We start from the raw sequence: 20,731 nt of genomic DNA on the forward strand, positions 1-20,731 counted from the left end.
AGCCCAGCAGGACAGGGAAGGCGGGGCACCCCCTAAGCTGCCCATCCCCCATGCGAGAAAGGTGTGGCAGCCCTCAAGGGTGGGTTTCAATGGCATTTGGGGAGGGGTCCCTCCGGGGATGCAATGGCCAGCCTTCCCCACGTCTTTGGGGGAGACCCCCCACCCCACCCCTTTGAAACGGAGGGCAAAGTGCGAGTTGCATTGCTTTCCGGGCAGCTCAGGCTCCCTTTTCCCGGGCTGAAACCCCCCCCCCATCCAACGACCCCGCGAGGCAGACCGCCGCTGCCTCTGAAGGATGGAGAAGGCCGGAGGGGGTCAGAGCGCCGCCGTGGGCTCGGATTGGCGGAGGGTCGCGAGGGGCGGGGCCTGAGCCGCCCCGCCCCGCCGCCATTTTGCAGCCGCCGCCGCGCCAGCCCCGCCGCGGGGCGCAGGTGGGTGGTGGTCGTGGTGGGGGCGCGACCCCCCCCGCCCCACAAGCCCCGCCCTGGGAGGGGGGTCTCCTGGCGGGGGAGAGCGGAGCAAGGCCGGGCGGACACGGAAGATGCACGTATGAATGCGCCCGCGCCGCCGCTCCCCCCCCCCCGTCAAAGGGGGGTCTTGGGTGGGGGGGCTGATTGGGGAGGGGTCTTTGTGATTGGGGGGGTCGTGGCCAATATTGACCCTATTCAAGGCTGCGTGAATTCTCCCAGGAAGCCTCTTTATTCTATTTGTGGCAGACTTTCCTGGGCTTGTGCTGCCCCCCCCTCCCCAAATTGACCCGGAAGGGGCCTCGGGTGGTCTTGTTCCTTGGGCTATTCTCTATTATTCTGTCGTTACATTGTAAATAATGGGCTGCATCTTATCTGTGCTGCCTCTGCAGAAATGGGGGGGGGGGGTTAAATTTATAGTATAATTTAATTTACATGGTATATTACGGGGTTTTTAATCATCTTAATCTATGATAGATTTCCTGTGAGTCTGGGCTGCCCCTCCCAATTGCAAGGAGAGGGATATTCGTCCTATTATTCCTCCGCCTGCTCCCTTCTTCTGCTCTATAATCGAATTATATGCCTTATATTGAGGGTCCCTGTGGGTCCCCTTGCACGCATGTCCGGTTGTCCTGCCCCCCCCCCCAGGGACTCAATCGGAAGGACAGTATTATTTTATTTATTTGTACATTTATATTGCTACTCATCTCAGCAAGCAAGTGACTTTTATTATAGCTTCCTGTGGGATTGATAGCGCCTGCTTTTTTTCTGGAAAATGAACTGCAAAGAGCAATAGGTTAGGGGATGAAATAGGTTTCCTGGGGGGGGGGGGTGTTCTTGGAGACATTCAAACATGCCTTGCTGTGCCCCGCTCCCCCAAAGCTTAATTGCAAGGGGTCATAGAATAGGATAAATCCTTTTTCACTTCAAACATACATTAATCAGCATCTATCAAAATGAAATTTATAGCCTGATCTATATTATATTATCCTATATGGTCTTATATTTTATTATGACATATATTGTAAGATGTCTGCTTAAGTGCCCCAACATCTTGCTGGTTTAGCATCCTTTGATTTCCGGGGGCGGGGGGAGGCCTTTCCGACTCATGTCCCCTCTTGCATGGCTTATCTGGTAGCCCTGAAAGATGGGTGAGCTTTTAGGGGGCTCCTGCACAGCTGGGCGGCCCTTTAATGGGAGCAGATGAGGGCCCCCTCCCCAATTCCACAGAGCCTGGTTTATTTAGGGGTTGCTTTATTCCAGGGGGGGGGGGTGATCTTGCGTGCATCTCCCCACTCACCCTCTATGTGAAATTCTGGGAATTAGGCCTTTTTAATGAAGTCATTGTGGGTGCGGCTGGTTGAGTTGGGGGGGGAGATGCAATGGGGGAGAGAAAATGCAAAAGGGCCGTTGAAATGAAGTTTTTGTCCTTTTGGGGTTGAGCGAGGCGTGGAAGAAGGAGGAATGTGGTGAAGGGGGCTGCATGGTTTTGGGGTTCGGATGACTCAAAGCAACAGCTGAAAAAACAACAACTTTGGAGGCCAGAGAAAGCGGTGGGAGGAGGGAGGTTTCCTGGAAATCTCGAGCCAGGAGGAGGCTGGATGACCCCCCCCCCCCAAAAAAAAAAAATGTCCACCCATTTCTGGAGAAACTTCCATGGGTGTTTCCCACTCAGACTTCAACCCGGCTCCAAGGAGGCTGGACTTTCTCCTCCCTACGTGTTGTTTACCATCTGGCCGATGCCCTTTTTGCTTTGGGAGGGGTTTTATTCCCCTGCAGAATTTGAATGTGCAGCTGGGTTTGCGGAGGGACCAGAATGGAGGGGTGACTTTTCTGCTGCCCAGTTACCTGTTGCCATGTCCCACCGCTCAAAAAAATCTGCCGGGAGGGGAGAAGATGGATCGTGGCCCTGATGGCGTTTAAACAGGTTCAGATCAGCCTCTGCGGTTTTACAGCCTCTCTGCCTCAGCTCACTTTTATTTTATTTCTCTGTGCCTTTTATTTTTATGGGGGGGGGCGTTGTTCTGTTATCACTTTTACAGCTGCGTGTGCAATCTTCACTAGCGGTCTTGCACATCCAAGTCTGCTTTCTTGCAGTTTTCCCTCCTGCTGTGGCCTACAGCTATGTTTCTAAATCCAGATGGAGCCCATACATTGTACAACACCTGCCCCACGCACCTGGTCCCCCCCCCCCCGTGCCAGGAGGCAGGAAAGACCTGCTGGCGACTTGAAATATCCATGGCTGTCGAGTGAACAAAATAGAAGGCTGCTCTGTGGTCAGCAGGAGTCTTCTGCGTTGGATGTTCCCACTGATGGGCAAGGAAGAGGAGGGTCCTCTTGCTGGATTTTAGCCCACCCCTGGATTAAATTCTATTTAGAGGGAGATGAGATGGAATACAAAGAGCTGGCAAGGAAGACGAGATAGAAATCACAGTGTCTCTCTTTCCCTGCCCCCCAAGAGGGAATTTGGCACTTCTGAGAGGCTGTGAATTGCAGCTTTTTGGGAGCCCTGGACCGGCCGTGGGGTCCTCAGCTCTAGGATTGCAGTGACTCCAAAGCGGATCCCAGGAAGGAAAAAGAATGGGTTTCCTGATCCCTTTTGGGGGGAACCTGCTGCGGAAAACCAGGATTGATTACACGAGAATCCCAAAATGGCCTCTGGAAAGATTCTTGCACTGAAAGAGATCTGCCTGCCACGTAGAGATTTTATTATTTCATGGGCTTCACTCCCAGAATGTGATCTTCGTGCGGCTTCATTGCAAATTACTGATCCAGCCGGTTCACCTAGTGGATTTGCATGATTCACGAATTGAACCCTGGCTTTTATTTTACAAATTCACCCTTGCCCTGTGTCTCGCTTGTAGCTGCCAGCCTTCCTTGCCACCCTTAAGGCCCATGCCGGTTGAAGTTGCCATTGGCACCTGTGCCACAAGACCCGGCTTTGGGTTGTGCATTGTGGTTTTCATTCTCCACTGCATTGTTGCAGCTGCCTTGTGTTTCTGTGTTTTTGTGCCTTTCCTCTTTTTCTCCCCTTCCCAATGGCTGGCTGCTTGGGGACAAGAGGCTGATTTATGTATTTGCACAGAAAAGGCAGAATGTCTTATGAAGTGTGAAAGAGATTTTCCAAATTGCTTTGGGCAGGGAAACGACACCAGACCTAAACAAACAGAATATTTTTGGTTTGCCTGGAGACAAGACTTAAGGGGGGAAAAAAGACTTTTACAATGTTCTTGGCCAGTGCTGGATGCAGTTCTGGGTCAAAATATTTCTTTTCTGAATAGATGCCACAATTAGAGGGGCACTTTTCATATTAGAATCTTTAGATCTCTTATTGGTCCAGACAGTTCTGGATTTTAGCACAATGTGTACATTCCAATTCTTGTTAGGAGAAAACTAATCCTCTCTGAGTAATGAATTTGGCATTGGACGATGTCCCAAGACGGGACGGGAGGGCATTTTAAGGAACCCTCGTGAGATTTGGGACTTTGTCTAAGCCTAATCCGACACTTGCTGGCGGGGGACTGAAGTTATTTCCTGGTTTTGGTTTTCAAAGATAGTAAACAGACTTCTTGCTTTTATATATACATACATACATACATACATCTTCTTTTTCTGCAGGTGCTTAAAAGCAACATTCTAGAAGACTGAAGAGCGGAGGGCTGAGTTACCTAAACTCTTTTCCTGGATTACACCTTTATTTGTAAGTGCAAAGAGCTGGGAGTGCTTTTCTGTGGTCGGAAACAGCCACTGGGAAGAAAAAAAACGGCTGAATTAACTGTTGATTGTTGTGTGTAGACTGTTAAGCCTGTCCAAGGCTTTGGATTCAGAACGTTGCTGTGGTGGAGCCTAAATCTGTTTGGTTGGGAAGGCTTAACGTTTAGGTGACTGTACCTGCTTTTATTCATCCCTGGTTTGTGTGGCCTTCGGATTCTTAAGTAAATGAGGTTCCTCGAACGATGGGAGGTTATAAATGAGGTTTTTTTTCCCCTCAGAAAGGCATCGCTTGTGTTGCTGGGTGAAAAGCTGGTGGAATCAAGGTCCTCTCAATGAGTTGCTTCAACCCCCACTACTTTAAGATGGGAATTGTAGGAGTTGAAAGTCCACCCGTCTTAAAGTGGTGGAGGTTGAGAAACATCGCTTTAAATCAGGGATCTTCAAACTTGGCAGCTTTAAGACTTGTGGACCAGAATTCCTCCTGCAGCCATGTTAGCTCAGGAATTCTGGGAGTTGAAGTCCACAAGTCTTAAACTTGCCAAGTTGGAAGACCGTTGCTTTAAATCCTCCTGCAGAAACTCTTGAAATGCAAGATTTCGGTAGCTTTTGTTCGATTGAGGGTTGCTGAAAAGTCCTTGGTGGAATTTTTTAAAACCTTTTTTGTTTTATTTTTTGGCAGTCTCTCCGAAGGCAGGACGACAAAGGCAGTTTTGATGTTTTGTGTGGCCCCTGTTGGACCTGGGCCCATCATGAATGTCACAAAGGGTGGCCTGGTCCTCTTCTCGGCCAACTCCAACCCCTCCTGCATGGAGCTCTCGAAAAGGATTGTGGAGTAAGGGTCCCCTGCGCCCCCGTCCTTTCCCCTGGCTGTTTTCAACCGTAGGATTTTGATATGGGTGGGTGGGAATGGTTGATAGTCTCTCTCTCTCCCTCCCTCCCTCCCTCCCTCACACACAGAATTTAGAGCAAGGGTCTTCAAACTTGGCAAGTTTAAGACTTGTGGACTTCAACTCCCAGAATTCACTAGTCCACCTGCTGGCTGGAGAATCCTAGGAGTTGGAGTCCATACCTGCTGGATCCTCTTCCTCTTCATGACCTTGCTTTCTCTCTCGGATCCTTCTACAGGCGCCTGGGTGTGGAAATGGGCAAGGTTCAGGTGTACCAGGAGGCAAACAGAGGTGAGTAGAGGACCCCTGTGGCCTCACTCCCTGAAGGCCGAAGGAGGAGGAGCAACCGGTTCATTCAATGTCTCCTCCTCCTCTGCTGCGCAGACACAAGCACACCATGCCCGCTTCCTGGAGAATCTTTCCGTTTGCAAAAGATTCCACTTTGTTCTGACTTTCAAAAGCCACGAGGCCGAGCAGTGTTGTTGTGGGTTTCCATTTTACATCGCACTGCGATGTACTTTATTTTACACCAGGGGTCTCCAACCTTGGCAACTTTAAGCCTGGCGGACTTCAACTCCCAGAACTCCAAAGCCAGCGTTGCTGGATGGGGAATCCTGGGAGTTGAAGTCCACCAGGCTTAAAGGGGCCAAGGCTGAAGACCCCTGCTTTACACTTGTGCGTCAGCCCTGAGCACCTCTTGTTTTTTTTCTTTTCTCCTTGTTGGCAGAAACGAGGGTGCAGATCCAGGAGTCTGTGAGGGGCAAAGACGTTTTCATCATCCAGACGGTTTCCAAGTGAGGGGGTGGGGGGGGGAACCAGGCCGATCCCCCAGGTGAAGGGCCGTGGGCTGGACTGGCGTCTTTTCCTTCCAGGGACGTGAACACCATCATCATGGAGCTGCTGATCATGGTCTACGCCTGCAAGACCTCCTGCGCCAAAAGCATCATCGGCGTGGTGCCCTACTTCCCCTACAGCAAGCAGTGCAAGATGCGGAAGCGGGGCTCCATCGTCTCCAAGCTCCTGGCCTCCATGATGTGCAAGGCAGGTAAGGGCCTTCCGCCCTCGCCCGGCTAACGCGGGCAGCCCGGGTGGGGCAAGGCCAACCCGATGTATTGTTCCTTCTGCCCTCCCCAAAGGGCTGACTCACCTGATCACCATGGATTTGCACCAAAAGGAAATCCAGGGCTTCTTCAACGTGCCGGTTGACAACCTGAGGGCATCGCCGTTTCTGCTCCAGTACATCCAGGAAGAGGTGAGCCAGCCCGAATCCTCGGCCTCTCTGGGCTGGGCAGATGAAATGGGGGGATGGAGGTCAGCCACGCCTCGGGGGGATGGGGGTAAAGACAAGCCCCCTGCTCCTTTTAGGACGGAGGCCAAAAATGAAACCATGGGGAAAGGCAGGCTGAGGGAACCAGGCCTGAGTCATCTCTAGGGCTTAGGTGGCCCCGAATCTCGGGGGCATTGCAGCTTGGAATCGGGGGAGTTCGTGGGGGGAGGGAGCACCCGGTTTTGTGCTTCTCTAGCTCCCGTAGAAGAAAGGATCCGGGGCCGCCTGAAACGTCCCTTCCGCGGTCAGCATAACAGGCCAGCTCTGAGTGTGGTTGTTCTGCTGTTCGTTGTGTAGATTCCTGACTACAGGAACGCTGTGATTGTGGCCAAGTCTCCTGCCTCTGCGAAGAGGTAGGTGGGGTCCCTGACTCCCTAAGCCCATCTAGTCTTCCCCCAGAATTCAGAAGGGCAGGGGTGTCCGATCTTGGCCGCTTTAAGACCTGTGGACTTTGATTCCCAGCATGGCTGGCCGGGGAATTCTGAGAGTTGTGAAGTCCACAGGTCTTAAAGCGGCCATGGCTGGGACATCCCTGTTACGGGGATGAGGTTCCTCTCCTGGCATCTGTGCCCATGCCAAGGACAGGGTGGGCTCGTTGCAGGGCGCAGTCGTTTGCCGAGCGTCTGAGGCTGGGTATCGCCGTCATCCACGGAGAGGCTCAAGATGCCGAGTCCGATCTGGTGGACGGGCGCCATTCGCCCCCAACTGCCAAAAGCGCCGCTGCCATCCACCCCAGCTTGGAGATCCCCAGTAAGTAGCCTCGGGCAGGGAGAGTGGCATGGCTGTCAATCCATGGCCGGAAGGCAAGGGGGGGATTTCTGGGGGGGGGGGGAATCCACCTTGTTTGGAGGGCTGTGCTCAAAGGAAGGATGGAGGGTGTGGGACTGGGATGGAAGGAGAGTGCGGGTGGCCTTGGGAGAAGGAGGAAGAGGTGCGGAACAGAGAACGGTCGGATAAGAGGCGATCTCAGAAAGGAACCCCTCCACCTTCTCGGGCTCTAAAAGCGATGAGAAATTCAGAAGTCGGGTCCTCTTAGGGTGACCCCTCCTGTCTCCTTGGTCAGAGTCGGGTTGGCTGCAGACCGCCTTGTCCGGGAGGGTGGCGGCATTTTGCAGGGGCCGAGGCAGAAACCCCCAGCCCAGTTTCCTCTCCTTCTTTTTGCCAGTGCTGATTCCGAAAGAGAAGCCGCCCATCACTGTGGTTGGAGACGTCGGGGGGCGAATAGCCATCATTGTGGTAGGTGGCGGACGCGGCCTGGAGGCCTGCGGGGTTCAGAGCCTGCCTGCACAAGAAGAGGCGGGAGTTGGGGGCGAGTCTCCCACCTTGATTGGAAGAACACCCCTTTCTCTTTCTCCGCTTCTGGAACTTGCCCCGTGCAGAGGGGCCTGTGGGAACGTGGTCGGAAAAGTCAAGATGGCCACCCGCAAACGACGGGGTGGAAGGTCCCCCAGCGGGAGGCAGGTGAAACCCCACCCCCCGGCCCCTCTAACGACACCCTTGGTCTCCCCGGCCAGGATGACATCATCGACGACGTGGACAGTTTCCTCGCGGCTGCAGAGACCCTGAAGGAGCGAGGCGCCTATAAGATTTTCGTCATGGCCACCCACGGCCTCCTCTCCTCCGACGCCCCCCGGTTGATAGAGGAGTCGGCGATCGATGAGGTAGGCGGGAGGAGGACCGTTTGGCAGAAATGCAGCCGGGCAGTCGGGGAAGGGTAGCGTGGCACGTGGCCACGGGAGGCCCTGGGTTCAAATCTCTGGCCCCCCGGTTCAACCCACATCGCCTGGGCCTGGGTGCCCAAGAAGGAATGCAGGCCAGTGTTTTTTTTAAACCTTGGCAACTTTTAAAATGGGTGGACTTCATTTCCCAGAATTCCCCAGCCAGCCGGATGGGGAATTCTGGGAATTGAAGTCCACACCCCTTCCAAGTGGCCGGGGTTGAGAAACGCGGTCTAAGCACTCCGCAGGCAAGGTCAGTCAATTCCCCAGCATGAGGCCTGTTAACCTCGCCACTCGCGCCAGGATTTGAACCCAGTTCTTGCCGGCTCAGGCTTAAGGCGTTTGCCCAGTTGGTTCAGCTGGTGCTCTCCTTCCTCCAAAGACCCTGAAAGGGTTCAAATTCAACCTGTTTCATCACGGAGCCCTTGGGTGACTTGGAAGCAGTTCAGCCCGCCTCCTTCTGCCAGGCAGGGAAGAGCTCTCTGTAAATGCCGCCCCCGAGCCCTTGGACACAAGGCAGGACCGAAAGACGGTGGGTACATTAAATTTCTTAAAATAATCTCTCGGTCGATTTGTGGCGATCCATTCCAGGCCCAATGGAAGCCATGCCTAGTGCTCCAGGAGGGAGTTGTCTCGCTTTGCGAGAGCTCAACTCCTGGGGTGTCTCTCTTCACACACACACACACACACACACACACACCCAGTAGCTTCAGGTCTCTGCTGTCAGGATTCCGGCAGTGACCCCCAATTAAATCCTGAGTCTCGAGCCAAACTTCCAAAACTTCTAAAGGATTTATTGGGAGTTAACATGGCCGGTGCTGCCTGGGTGCAGCCGACTCTGAGGCACATCATTCCTTGTCACCCTTGACCCTGGTTTCCCCCCACCCCCCTGGGTGTATCGTAATCCATATTCTCCAATGGGACCCATCCACAGCCAAGAGCCATCGATCACGCTCTCCAGTTAGAATTTTGCTCCGCAGAAACTTCGGTTGCCTAGTTATTATCTTTGAGAACATTTATGGAATGCACTTTCACTTTCCAAGCTGCCTCACTGCTCTTTCAAACCCCCTCCCCCGCCCCCCCTCCCTTTCTGTTGGCCACTCTTAAAAGACCCTAGAAATATTTTATGAGTTAGCATCTGCTTTGTTTCAGGTTGTGGTGACCAACACCATTCCTCACGAGGTCCAAAAGCTTCAGTGCCCCAAGATTAAGACGGTGGACATCAGCCTGATCCTCTCGGAGGCCATTCGCAGAATCCACAACGGGGAATCCATGTCGTACCTTTTCAGAAACATAGGGCTGGATGACTGACGGTCGCTTGGGGGTGGGCTTGAAGGAAAAGGAGAGAAGGAGGTTTTGGTTTTTTTAGGGGCCAAACTGGATACGGGACAGAAACCCAGCTGTGAAACTTTTTGTGGCTTCATCTCTGTATGTCAATGAGACCCCCTTTTTTTTTTTATTAGGTGGCTTTTATCCCCTTCCCCCTTCTTCCCTTTCTTTCCGGTGGTTTAAATGGAGTGGACCAAATCCCCAGAGCTATTTCCCTTGCGATTTTGTTTTCGGGAAAGAGAAAGGATTTCATAAAAAAGTTTTAAATTAAAAACCAACGACCCTCTTTTCAACTTCTAGGGACGGTCCGGTTAGCTGCGCTCTTTTGCAGCCAAGACTCCCTCCCAGGCAGAGGTTTTCCTGCTGCAGCTTCGTTGCAAGGAACCCAGGCGGGGAAACCTGGCCTCGTTGATGGTTTTCCTCTTTTTGGGGGGTGGGTGGGTAGGAGGGATTTGGGGGTGATCTTGGCGGCAGGAAGGAATGCACCTCAAGGACATTTTATTTCTAGCATGGATCCGGAACTGGGACGGACCCATGTTCATAAGACTATTTTGTCCCAGCAAATAGGAAGAGTCCTGCACTCCATTAGAACAGTTTTTCTCAAGCTTGTCTGCTTTAAGAGGGGTGGACTTCAACTCCCAGAATCCAAGCTGGCTGGGGAATTCTGGGACTTGAAGCCCATCCATCTTAAAGCGGCCAGGCTTGGGAAGTACAGCCATAGAGCTTGAGATAAAGGCAGCCGTGTCAGACTCTGCTCTTTGTCACGTGAAAATAGCCGCTTCGCACAAAACGCGGTTGCCCACGTGGGAGGGAAATGAAGGGAAGCGGCTGTTTTCAGAGGAGTTGAATCCTGGAGTGGCCAAGCTTGGGAAACGCTGCCTTAGAGCTTGGGATGAAAGCAGCCATGTCAGACCCGGCTGCTTGGGATTGAAAGCAGCCGCTTCTGTTCATCTCCATCCCTCGTACGCATCTTTAGGTTATCGTTCCATGAGATTCGCACAGGAGGCATTCTGCGGCATTACTGGAAGACGAGGTACCCCATAATCTTCCTTCCTGCGCCTCCCAGCTTGCTTTTCAAGTGCTTTTGTGTGTTGTTCGACAAACGGTAGCTACGGCATCGAGTTTGTGTCCGAGACCAGCCAAACAAGAAAACCACACCGTTGTATGCAATTCCGTGATGTTGTGTTTTTTTTTGTAAACATGCTTTTATAGGGGGGGAAAAAAAACCACAAGGAACGTGCACTGGTATTTATTTTCTGGCACAAATAAAACAACTCTGGTTTTGCATGAGCTTTTTAGGAAATATTTGTTCGATTGTTGTCCTCTCTTTGCTGTTGGGGAGAGAAAAATGTGTGGACATGGAGAGAAAAAAATGGGGGGGGTGGGGGGGGAGATAGTTCAACATCTAGTGTATGCTGACCTCCCAGTTGAATTTGGATGCTGGGGAGAGAGGTATCCCTGGAATTTTCTTGCCAGCCGTTCTGGAATTTTGGAATGTGTCTTTTGACTTTTACATCTTGCCTGCAGCCCTTGGGTCTCTAGGTGGCCTCCCATCCGAGAACTGATCCACTCTGCAGATCAGTTACTTTACGCCTGTTGAAAGCAGGTGTTTGGCACCTTGACTGCCCATAAACTCACCTCTCAAGGGTGCAAAGTTGCCATTTATGATCCCTTCTGTGTGTCCCAGATGAAGGAGTTTCTGCACCCTCCAGCCCTCCAGGGTTAGACTTTAACACAGCCGCTTCACTAAACGATGCCACAAGCAAATGAAAAGGCTGACACATTAACAAGACATGTCAATGTTTGTAAGAGAGGTGGACGGTGGACGGGGTGAAAAAGGGAGGCTGGTAAGATGGGGCTGAATGGATCCCATGATCAAATACGCAGCCCATGAAGAGGCCAGTTTTTCTTCCCTGGACATGTAGGGTTTTGATTTTGAAATTTTACAGCAATGTTCTTCAAAGATTCTAGCCATCTTTAAGGCCGTGTTTCGCAATCTTAGAAACTTTAAAGAGGTCTAGATTTCAACCCGCTACAATTATCAATAGATCCAATGAGCCCCCCCCCCACCCCCCGAGAGGCACCATGTCCTTAGCCTTCCTTACAAATTGAGTCAATAAATAAAATGTTCCTTTCTGAAGAACCGAGTTTTTAAGGCTGCCCAAAAAGCGTATTAAGGTAGAGGTTGAGAATTAACACAAGCATCTATCTCCACATTTTTCAGTGGGTGTTCACTTTTTTCCTAAAAGCATCGCCACTAGGGGGCAGCCCCAAGCCATTGTTAGCTGGTCTCAGCTAGGCCAAGTCAAGAACTATTCATCCTTGGGTGGGAGGCCACCAGGTGATGTCAAAGGCACATTGGACAGCCTGGGAAGCTGGAGGGGGCAAATAGCAAACCCATCCTCAAGAAACTAAATTGGAAATTGCCCAAGGGGTTGGCTTTTAAGCTTTAACCTGATACGGAGAGGGATTTGCTCCCTGTGAAAGGGACTGACTTCGTTCCTCAAGGGCGTCCTTGTGTCCAGGTCCTCCTAGCCATAGCTAAGTCCGGCGTGGATCCACCCAGGTCAGTAGTGGGAGCTGCCGTTCCAACCCTATCGAAGAGAGCTTGCCAGATACAGAAGCCAGCATCAGTTTAGGGTGCCCAGGATTTCTCCCAGCGCGTCTTCTGAAAGTTGGAGAAGCTTCCTCTCAGGTGGTCAAATTGTCCGTGTGCCTCTGTGTGTGTGGGGTGTGTGTGTGTGTAGCCCCCCCACTTGCCATAGCAGATGGAGGAAAGTTACCCGAGACTTCCAAGGATGGATCCCAAAAGGTGCTTTCCTAAACTGGACTTTCTTGGTTGTTTTTTTCCCCTTGAAAACACTTCACTTCTCGTTTAAGAAAGTTTCTTTGGTCGTGAGGAAGCTTCTTGGATGAGAAGCGGAACATTTTCACAAAAAGAAAAAAAAATTGAACCCAAGAAAGTCCAGTTGCCTTTTGGGAAAGCACTTTGGGGGCCACTGTGACCTGGATGATGGAGAACCTCCATAGCCATCCGAAGGGTGAATAGAAGCAGGATCCAACCTTGGCTTCAGGTCATCAGAAGGGACGAGTCTTCCGTCCTCCTGGCCACTGCAAGCCCAAACAACCTGGGCCAAATCTGAGGCTGTTTTAGCTGGAAAGGTGGGCCGGCCCTGATCTCTGGAGGAAGGTTGTGGGAGTTCCACCGCTTGCTGGTTTAATGATCAATTCCCCTCGGCTTGGAAGCAGCCAGAAGGAAGAAGCTACGGTGAACTGCTCTTCTCTTCGGGCTGAGATACCACGTCCATCCATGGAGAATAATTCCCACGCAGAAATCCCCGCTCTTTCGCCGCAGTTTGGCGTTCCAGATGTGGTGGTGGTGGTGATGTATTTCCTTTTGAACCTGGCAGTTGGCATCTGGGTACAGCAGCCTCGTTTCTTAAGCCGACCCCTTTGAACTCACTGGGAGTGGGCATCCGTTTATGGGAGCTGTAGTTGCTCCGTGGGAGGCTCTGAGAGGCCCCTTCTTCCTCAAAGTGCCGTTTTTGATCCTGGGACAGCATCATTATTGTAGGGTTAGGTTGTGTTTCTTTTCAATTAGAGCTTATTAAATAAAAAGAATAAAAAAGGGGGAGAGGGAGGAAGAGAGAAAGGAGCTAGTTGACGGTCTTGGGTAATAAATCCAATTCACTGAAAAACATGACCTCAAACAGACAGTCCAGGCTGAAATGATCTAGTAAACAAGAAAAGCAACAAGATAGGAGCCATTCAAGAAAGAATAAAGGTAATAAACAAACATGGGGTGGGGTTTTATTGCAGAGTAGGGACTCAGCCGAGCATTTGGAAAGCAGGATGTATATTCCCAGAGGGAGGGAAGGAGGGAGGCAGGTGAGGCAGGGCTGGAAAAGATGGGGAGACTGGAAAGGCAGATGTAATAAATTTCACCCCTTTCCTGGCTCAGTTGTCTCTTTCCCTTTGCAGTCGTCATGCCGGGCAAGTAGGAACAGCGTGAGTGGTTACTTTCTGGCTGGAAGGAACATTGCCTGGTGGCCGGTGAGTAACTCCAACTGGGTGTAACGGATTCCTATGGTCTCTTGCAAGGAATATGGGCATATATCTGTTGCTGCTTATATACGTCATCTGTGCCTATCGTAACTGGCTGGGAAAGTCTGGGAGTTGAAGTCCACTTATTTTAAAAATGCCACGGTTGAGAAACACTAATTTCTTTCTTTCTTTCTTTCTTTCTTTCTTTCTTTCTTTCTTTCTTTCTTTCTTTCTTTCTTTCTTTCTTTCTTTCTTTCTTTCTTTCTTTCTTTCTGTCTGCCTGTCCTTCCTTCCTTCCTTTCCTTCCTTTCCTTCCTTCCTTCCTTCCTTCCTTCCTTCCTTCCTTCCTTCCTTCCTTCCTTCCTTCTTTCTTTCTTTCTTTCTTTCTTTCTTTCTTTCTTTCTTTCTTTCTTTCTTTCTTTTTCTTTCTGTCTTTTTGTCTTTCTTTCTGTCTGTCCTTCCTTCCTTCCTTCCTTCCTTCCTTCCTTCCTTCCTTCCTTCCTTCCTTCCTTCCTTCCTTCCTTCCTTCTTGTCTGTCTGTCTATCTATCTATCTATCTATCTATCTATCTATCTATCTATCTATCTATCTATCTATCTATCTATCTATCTATCATCTATCTATCTATCTCTTTTACACGGCTGCTCAAGATGACTCCAGCCAGCACACAGTAAAACCAATGACTTCCATATTTTACGAAACCAATTAAACCAATCCGGTTAATGATTAAAGCAAAAGTCACAGTTTTCTGTTTGCTTTATCGTTTTAATAGGTTAGTGGGTCAGCTCGTGACGCTCGGATGCTCAGGGCAGCTTGCTCCCTGAGCACATAATAATAACTTGGTGCAGGCCACTGAGAGTCGCTTTGGCTAGCAAAGTGGGCAGCACAGAAATCTAATAAATAATTCCAGTTACCGTCACCGGCCAGGAGTTTTGCTCCGGTTGTCATTTGGCGGAGTTCAGCGTCCTTTGGGTTTTTCCTTTGCAGATTGGTGCGTCGCTCTTTGCCAGCAGCGAAGGAGCCGGACTCTTCATCGGGTTGGCCAGCAGCGGAGCGGCCGGAGGAGTCGCCGTGGCCGGCTTTGAGTGGAACGTAAGGGGCTCAACTCTGCTCAGCTCTGCCCGGACCCGGGTTCAAGCAGCCGTCCCCCTTCGGAGTGTCCCCAGGGAGGGTGGGTTGGGGTCGTCCCCCCGCCTGCATGGCCAGCAAAGAGGGTGGGCCTGGCTGAGGCTGGCCCCCCTCCTGCTGACGGTCTCTGTCTGGGTTCTTGGCCCCTTTTAGGCCACCTACGTGCTTCTGGCCTTGGCCTGGCTCTTTGTTCCCGTCTACCTTTCGTCAGAGGTGAGTGCCCCGCCCTTCCCTCCTGGCGCTGCCTGCGAGGGTCTCCTTGGGGCTCGCTCTTCCCCCATTGAGCTCAATCTTGGCTTGCTGAGCCAGAGTCTGACAGGGAAGCCACCTTCGATGGGTGGATGCAGCCGCTGCTTTGCAGATCCTGAGGGGCAGCTTCACCGGACATGGAAACTCCGCAACCAACCAAACCTTCCCAGTGGTGGGTCGATCTGGTGTTAGGCTGTCCATCCAAAGCTCTTCATCCTTTAGCTCCATCCTCCTCTTCCTCGTGGTTTCCCATCGTCCCCTCCAACCTGCCCCTTTGGTTTCCTTCAGGCTGGCCGGAGACTGACCCTTCCTCTCTTCCCCCAGATCGTCACCATGCCGGAGTATCTCCAGAGGCGCTTTGGAGGGGAGCGAATTCGAGTCTGCCTCTCCTTCTTGTCACTCCTGCTCTCCATCTTCACCAAGATATCTGTGAGTGGCCCCCTTTCCTCTGCATCTCCAGGCTAAGCCCCCTTTTTTGAGCCTGGCTGGGATGGTGATAGTGGGCAGCCTGTGGGTCCAACTGGAGTTAAAGCATTTCAAATTATAGACCTTCCTTCCTTCCTTCCTTCCTTCCTTCCTTCCTTCCTTCCTTCCTTCCTTCCTTCCTTCCTTCCTTCCTTCCTTCCTTCCCTTTTCTTCCTTCCTTCCTTCCTTTCTCTTTCTTTCTCTCTCTCTTCCTCTCTCCCTTCATCCTATCCTCTCTCTAATTTTTCTTTCCTTTCTTTTTTCCTCGCTCCCTCCCTCCCTCCGGCAATGCACAGCAAGCAACCTTAATTGGTTTAATCAGTTAATTTGTCTGATCCTTAATTGGCTTCTTCAAATGGCCTTTGAACCCTTGGAGGGGAGGGGAGCCCCTTGGTCGAAGACCTCACACCCACCTTGTCCTCCCTGCAGGGACTCCTAGGGCTGCACTCAGGCCTTTGTCCAGTGGGGGGCACTGTTGGCCATCCCATTGTTTTTACACTGGTGGGTTTTCTGGCTGGACTGGGAGGATGGGCCATTGGGAGGTTGAAAGCCCAACAGGTTTGGGTTGGGCCGGTGTAGCCAAACCCTCCGATTCATCCAGAAAGACTCTTTCCACGGAAAAGGGTGATTTAAAAAGAAAAGAAAAATAACAACAATTAGGATTGGTCACCCAGGTGTTTAGTCTGGATTTGGTGTTTTGATCCTCCCACTGAGTCCTTCCCGAGGATCTGGTTTTTGTGCCTTGACAGGGTTAAAGGAACAGGGTGGAGGTGGCTCCGTTCTGCAATTGACCAGTGGAGAGTTGGTCAATGCCGATGGGGTCCAAGCGCTGCGCCGGTTGTCTTCGGATCGCACTGAGGGAGATTTTGTGCAGGTTTTCTAAGTGCCACCCAAGACCTTTTTTTTGGATGTGACACCCAGTGTGCGCTGACCACCACGGTTGGTTTACGCCATAAGCTTCCAACCTCGATTTTCCAGTGCTGAGAGACTGGACTGGACTGAAATGGTGTAGGGTCTCCAGCTTGGGTGTGTGTGTGGGGGTTTGGACTAGATGACCTCCCAGGTCCCTTCCAACTCTATTATTCTATTTTATTTGCTGAGCTGGGAGGCCCAGGAAGGATGCCTTTGTCAGGGGTTTGGCGATGCACGACAACCGGTTCCCTTAAGTGGATGTGGAGAGGCTTGGCCGTGGAGTTGGCTTCAATCAGATAATTCTTGCTAAATTTTAATTGGCAAAGGAAGGATAATAAGCGATGATTAGCTCAGAGGGAAGGTTGAGGTAGGAGCAGGGCAGGAAATAAGGGCCATTATTCACTCTTGTTTGATTCCGGCCTCTCTTCGCTTCCGTTGAATTCCTCTCTACCGAAAGACAACGGAGGGCCGAGCAAATCCTGAACTTCCCTCTTCGTTCTTGCTTAGGTGCAGATTCCGCCAGGTGTGGGCAGCTTTGGGTTGTGACCTGGGCCGCTTTGTTACGCCTAAAGGTGACGTGGGAGCTGCTTTCCCCTCCCCCCCCTGTGATTGACATCCTTGCTTGCCTTTTTCCGTCTCCAAAGGGAGGCTGGTTTGAGCTGCCCCAGAACGGAGCTTGTCCTGCCCACCCGGGGCTTGGTCGCTTTCCGATGGCCCACTGAGGAGGAGCCGGTTTGGCCCCGGGGCTCCCCAGAAGCAGGCAGTCCTCGTCTCACAAACCCAATTGAGCCCAAAACTTGTGTCGTTGAGTGAGACGTTTGCCTTTTCTTGCTCTGTTTGTTAAGTGAATCACTTGCAGCTGTTCAGTTGGTAACCCGGTCGTTCAGCGAATCTGGCTGAACTTTGCCGGGCAGAAGGTCGCAAAAGCGGATCACATGGCCCCACCCCCACCCCCGGGACGGCACAGCTCAGAATTGGGGGTTCAGGCTGAACCCCAAAGGATCCAGCAATGCCCTCTGGGGCTCGCCAATGGCTTCCTCCACCATAGATGAGCTGTTTTGGGATGCCTGGATTTTGACTTATTACATTTTTTTTTTGATGCCTGAATTTTGAGCGGCTGCAAAGGGGGGGTAATAACCCCAAAGCAGCTGCGGATTCCCCCTCCCCCAGCTCTGCTCCTTTTCCTTCCAGGAGCTGCTGAGATCAAAGGGCTCCCCGGCTGTTGCAGCTGCTGTTTTATGAATGGGCCAAACCCCCTGGGGGGTGGGGGCGTTTCTCCTCCTGGTTTTGAGGGGGAAGGAGGGTGTGGCACTCAGACTTATCTGCCTCTCAGTCTGCCAGAGTCCTTGTTTTCCCTCTCAGCTTGCAAGAGGACGCTGGAAGGTCTCGGGGTTTGAGGCTTTCGAGGCAAGGAATGCCCCGTGTGTGATTTTAAGCGGGCTGCAACGCTGCCAACTCCTAAGCGGGCATCTCCACCCCTCTGCAGTAATCACAGAGCATTCCTTTGACTTGGGTGCTGCTACCGGCCGCTCACGTGGCTGCCTCTGTGGGCTGAGGAAGGGGCCGGGTCGAAGGGGCTGGGCCAAGGCCAGCAGAGGGGGGGGGGGTCCTTCTTCCCTTGACCAGCAGAACTGCCGTCTTCTATTGCACGGGGCCACCGATGGCTTCCTCCAAACCACGCTGGGCAATTTCCTGGAAAGGCGGCTGTGAAGGATGGAGCCACTTTGGGGGGCAGGGCTGTCGATGGAGCTCTTCTCGGGCTTGGTGGGGCCGGACTCAGCATGGGAAGGGACCAGGCACCCTCCCCCCCCCCCACTGCAGAATCAAGGGACCGAATGGCCAAGCGTTGGATGATGTCGATGGCCAGCCATTCAATTGGTCTTCAAGGGAAATAAGCAAGGGCTGGCCTTCACTCGGAAGGAGGCATCGCTCTGCTGCAGGTGGGCAACCAAATGTCTTCCCTCAGCTCTGGGACTCTGGGGGGGAAATGCTCTGCGCAGCAGGTGTGCGTATTCCAAGCCACACAGGAGGAGGGCAGAGGTGGCTTCGTAGGGCAGTGCCCTGAATGGGACCACAGCAACACTGGGAAGAGCCACTGGTCCCTCTGCCAGGCTCCCTGGAGGGCCAGAAAATATATTTTTTCTTTCAGTAGCCCAGTGTGGAGCTGGCACTGGGCGTGCAGGATGAACTTGGCAGCTGACTGGCGGGTGGGGCAGCTGCCCGAGGGAGAAATTGTACAAGCTGGGAGAGAGAAAGTTCTGGGCATCGCCCACCTGCCGCCTTCCGCCTTTGCCTGGCAGGGAAAAAGAGGCCAGCCGGGCTCTGCTGAGCCAGCAGGAATGGAGAGGAGACACCACCCGCCACGCCAAGAAGCTGGTGGTTTCCTCTCTGAGCCTCCCACCCCCCGTCCATGGGTTCTTTCTAGGCGGAGGGCATCTCAGTTAATCATAATCAAAAGCCAGGATAATCCCAATGGTAATAGGTGCAATCCCAAAACCTCTCTGGAGCACCACTTGAACATCATCGGCGTTGACACAATCCCCGTCGGTCAATTGCAGAAGGCGGCTTTGCTCGGGACATCTTACACCCTGCGATGAAACCTTTAGCACCTTCAAAACATCCCTATTGGCCCCTCCCAGGTCCTTGGCAAGGACTCTATAGGTGGACAAAAATGCCAAATCCAGCCTAAGCCTCTGAAGGACTGTCGGACGACCAGCCACCATAATTTATTTATTTATTTTTTAAAAAGATAGATTTGTTTCCTTCCCCCCTTTCCCTCCAAGATGCTTCCCTGGATTCCGGTTGACTCAGATCTTAACCATCCTGGCTCATCAACCATTAGTGCAGCTCCTCCCTTTCCTTGTGCTTGTGTTGCCTCCTCCAAAAGCCACCTGGGCTCTCGGTGATCCTCTCATGTCTCACGGCAGTGAGTTCCACAGGCTAATGACAGGCTGCCAAGTCCTGCCTCAAACATGGTGGCATCTTCGTATCTGAAGTTCTCCGGAGTTTGGAAATGGCCTGTTTTGATCCGAGGAGCTTTCTGGGGTTCTCTGTCCCACCTGGGCCGCTGGGTGTGCCTCCCTGCGAAGCAGCTAATGAGGGACGCACCCCCAGATCTCCCCCAGGGTATTTTGCCCCTCGAGACTTGTTGACAAAAGCGCTGAGCAGGTGCACAGCCAGGAAGCACCAAGAGCATCTCTGTGGCTTCACGGGGCCCGGCTGGAATTCCTTCTGGCAAAAGAAACGTTTAGGGGCACGGAGGGTTTCCTGCTGAAATGTAGGGCTGAGACAATTGGGTGTCTGTGTGGCGTGACCCTCCCCTTTGCGCCTCCTGGTGCACAACCGCCTTGCAAAGGTGGCTTTTTCCCTGCCAGACCCCCCGCCAGGGCACTCAAAGGGAATTGAACCGGGCTGGGTTTTCTCTTGCAGACAGACTTGTACTCCGGAGCGCTCTTCATCCAGATCTGCCTCGGCTGGGACCTCTACCTCTCCACCCTCTTGATGCTGGGGGTGACTGCTGTCTACACCATCGCAGGTGAGACGGAGAGGCTTTCGGCCCAGGTTGCCCTCCTGCAGGACCCTGATGGGGCCCTTCTCACCATCCCCAAGTTGAGCCAGAAGTTCTGGTCCCGGTTGTGGCTGTCAGTGGGGGGTAGGCTTTGCTGCTTTGACGGCCCATATATATATATTTTTTTTGCAAGAAAGCAAGCTGTTTGCCGTTTCCTTCTTCTTTTCACCTGCTGCCTTGGCAGTGCAGTCCCCATCCGACTAGCAGTTAGGCTGCACCTGCTTATCTCAGGCTCTAGGTAAGGATTGAGAGCTGCCACCTGCCAAGACTTGGCTGTGAAGCCACCAGAAGGTGACCGGAAGGAGACTCCCTACCTCTTAGCTTTTGGTTCCAGACACACTAGGGTTGTTTGAGGGGAAACCGACTCATTGGATGCCCTCTGAGTTTTCCTGCAGATGTTTCATGACCCAACTAGGCAACATCATCAGTATGTCCAGGGAGCCGTTGCCCAGTTGGGTCCTGAAACATCTGCAGGAAAACTCAAGACAGCACCGAGGAACCCACCTTGGTTGAACCCTGAGCAACAAAGGTTGTGTCCTCCCTTGTTTCCAGCCCGTTGTGTCAACCCCTTTCCAACCCCAGGCATCCTGCATTGTTGCAGGTGGGCTGACGGCTGTCATCTACACCGACGCTCTGCAGACCCTCATCATGGTGGTTGGTGCGGTCATCTTGACGTCCATCGGTGAGGACTCGGGGCCTGCCTTTTGCTTTCTGCCCTCGGCACCTGGAGGAGAGGAGCTGGAGGTCAGGGGAGACAATCCCGGGGAAAGGCAGAAGTTCTGTTGGGAGCAGGAGGAACCCGTGCATCTCCCCCCCACCCGCCCCCCGGGAAGGCTTTCCTGTGTCTTTCAGGGCAGGGACGGTCCTTTCTTAAATTCCAATTATTTCACCCACCCAATTCAGTCCTGTTGGGTGGAAAGAGC

The 20,731-nt window shown here is 52.4% G+C and overlaps 2 protein-coding genes across 4 annotated transcripts in view; both read left to right on the forward strand.

Moving 5' to 3' along the window:
- Positions 1 to 383: 383 nt before the first annotated feature.
- PRPSAP2 (phosphoribosyl pyrophosphate synthetase associated protein 2) lies at positions 384 to 10,745 on the forward strand. Of its 3 annotated transcripts, none has more exons than XM_026683218.2 (12): positions 384 to 547; positions 4,086 to 4,167; positions 4,861 to 5,013; positions 5,307 to 5,359; positions 5,796 to 5,862; positions 5,941 to 6,113; positions 6,205 to 6,320; positions 6,693 to 6,748; positions 6,997 to 7,145; positions 7,561 to 7,631; positions 7,910 to 8,056; positions 9,266 to 10,745. In XM_026683218.2, the coding sequence occupies exons 3-12, from the start codon at positions 4,895 to 4,897 to the stop codon at positions 9,422 to 9,424; spliced, it is 1,110 nt and encodes a 369-aa protein (XP_026539003.1). In that variant the 5' UTR covers positions 384 to 547; positions 4,086 to 4,167; positions 4,861 to 4,894; the 3' UTR covers positions 9,425 to 10,745. The 3 variants fall into 3 exon arrangements, with proteins under 3 accessions (XP_026539003.1, XP_026539005.1, XP_026539004.1); XM_026683220.2 differs by having other exon boundaries at positions 384 to 431; XM_026683219.2 differs by lacking the exon at positions 384 to 547 and adding an exon at positions 2,130 to 2,394.
- Positions 10,746 to 13,423: 2,678 nt separating this feature from the next.
- The window catches only part of SLC5A10 (solute carrier family 5 member 10), a 39,911-nt gene continuing 32,603 nt past the window's right edge, over positions 13,424 to 20,731 (forward strand). The window contains exons 1-6 of the mRNA XM_026683217.2: positions 13,424 to 13,495; positions 14,474 to 14,578; positions 14,768 to 14,827; positions 15,188 to 15,292; positions 19,670 to 19,775; positions 20,410 to 20,490. Coding sequence (XP_026539002.2) covers positions 15,197 to 15,292; positions 19,670 to 19,775; positions 20,410 to 20,490 — 283 coding nt within the window. The 5' untranslated portion in view covers positions 13,424 to 13,495; positions 14,474 to 14,578; positions 14,768 to 14,827; positions 15,188 to 15,196. The remainder of the gene's footprint in view (positions 13,496 to 14,473; positions 14,579 to 14,767; positions 14,828 to 15,187; positions 15,293 to 19,669; positions 19,776 to 20,409; positions 20,491 to 20,731) is intronic.

This window comes from Notechis scutatus, chromosome 12 (genome assembly GCF_049901735.1).
Source record: "Notechis scutatus isolate UNSWTSFEM ecotype Mainland chromosome 12, rNotScu1.2, whole genome shotgun sequence".
Classification (NCBI taxonomy): Eukaryota; Metazoa; Chordata; class Lepidosauria; order Squamata; family Elapidae; genus Notechis; species Notechis scutatus.

Bases quoted from the DNA above. Each gene is read 5' to 3' on its own strand.
- PRPSAP2 (XM_026683218.2), top strand. From the start codon at position 4,895: ATGTTTTGTGTGGCCCCTGTTGGACCTGGGCCCATCATGAATGTCACA. The intron at 6,114-6,204 runs GTAAGGGCCTTC...CCCTCCCCAAAG, and splicing joins CTCCATGATGTGCAAGGCAG to GGCTGACTCACCTGATCACC. The intron at 7,146-7,560 runs GTAAGTAGCCTC...TCTTTTTGCCAG, and splicing joins CCCCAGCTTGGAGATCCCCA to TGCTGATTCCGAAAGAGAAG.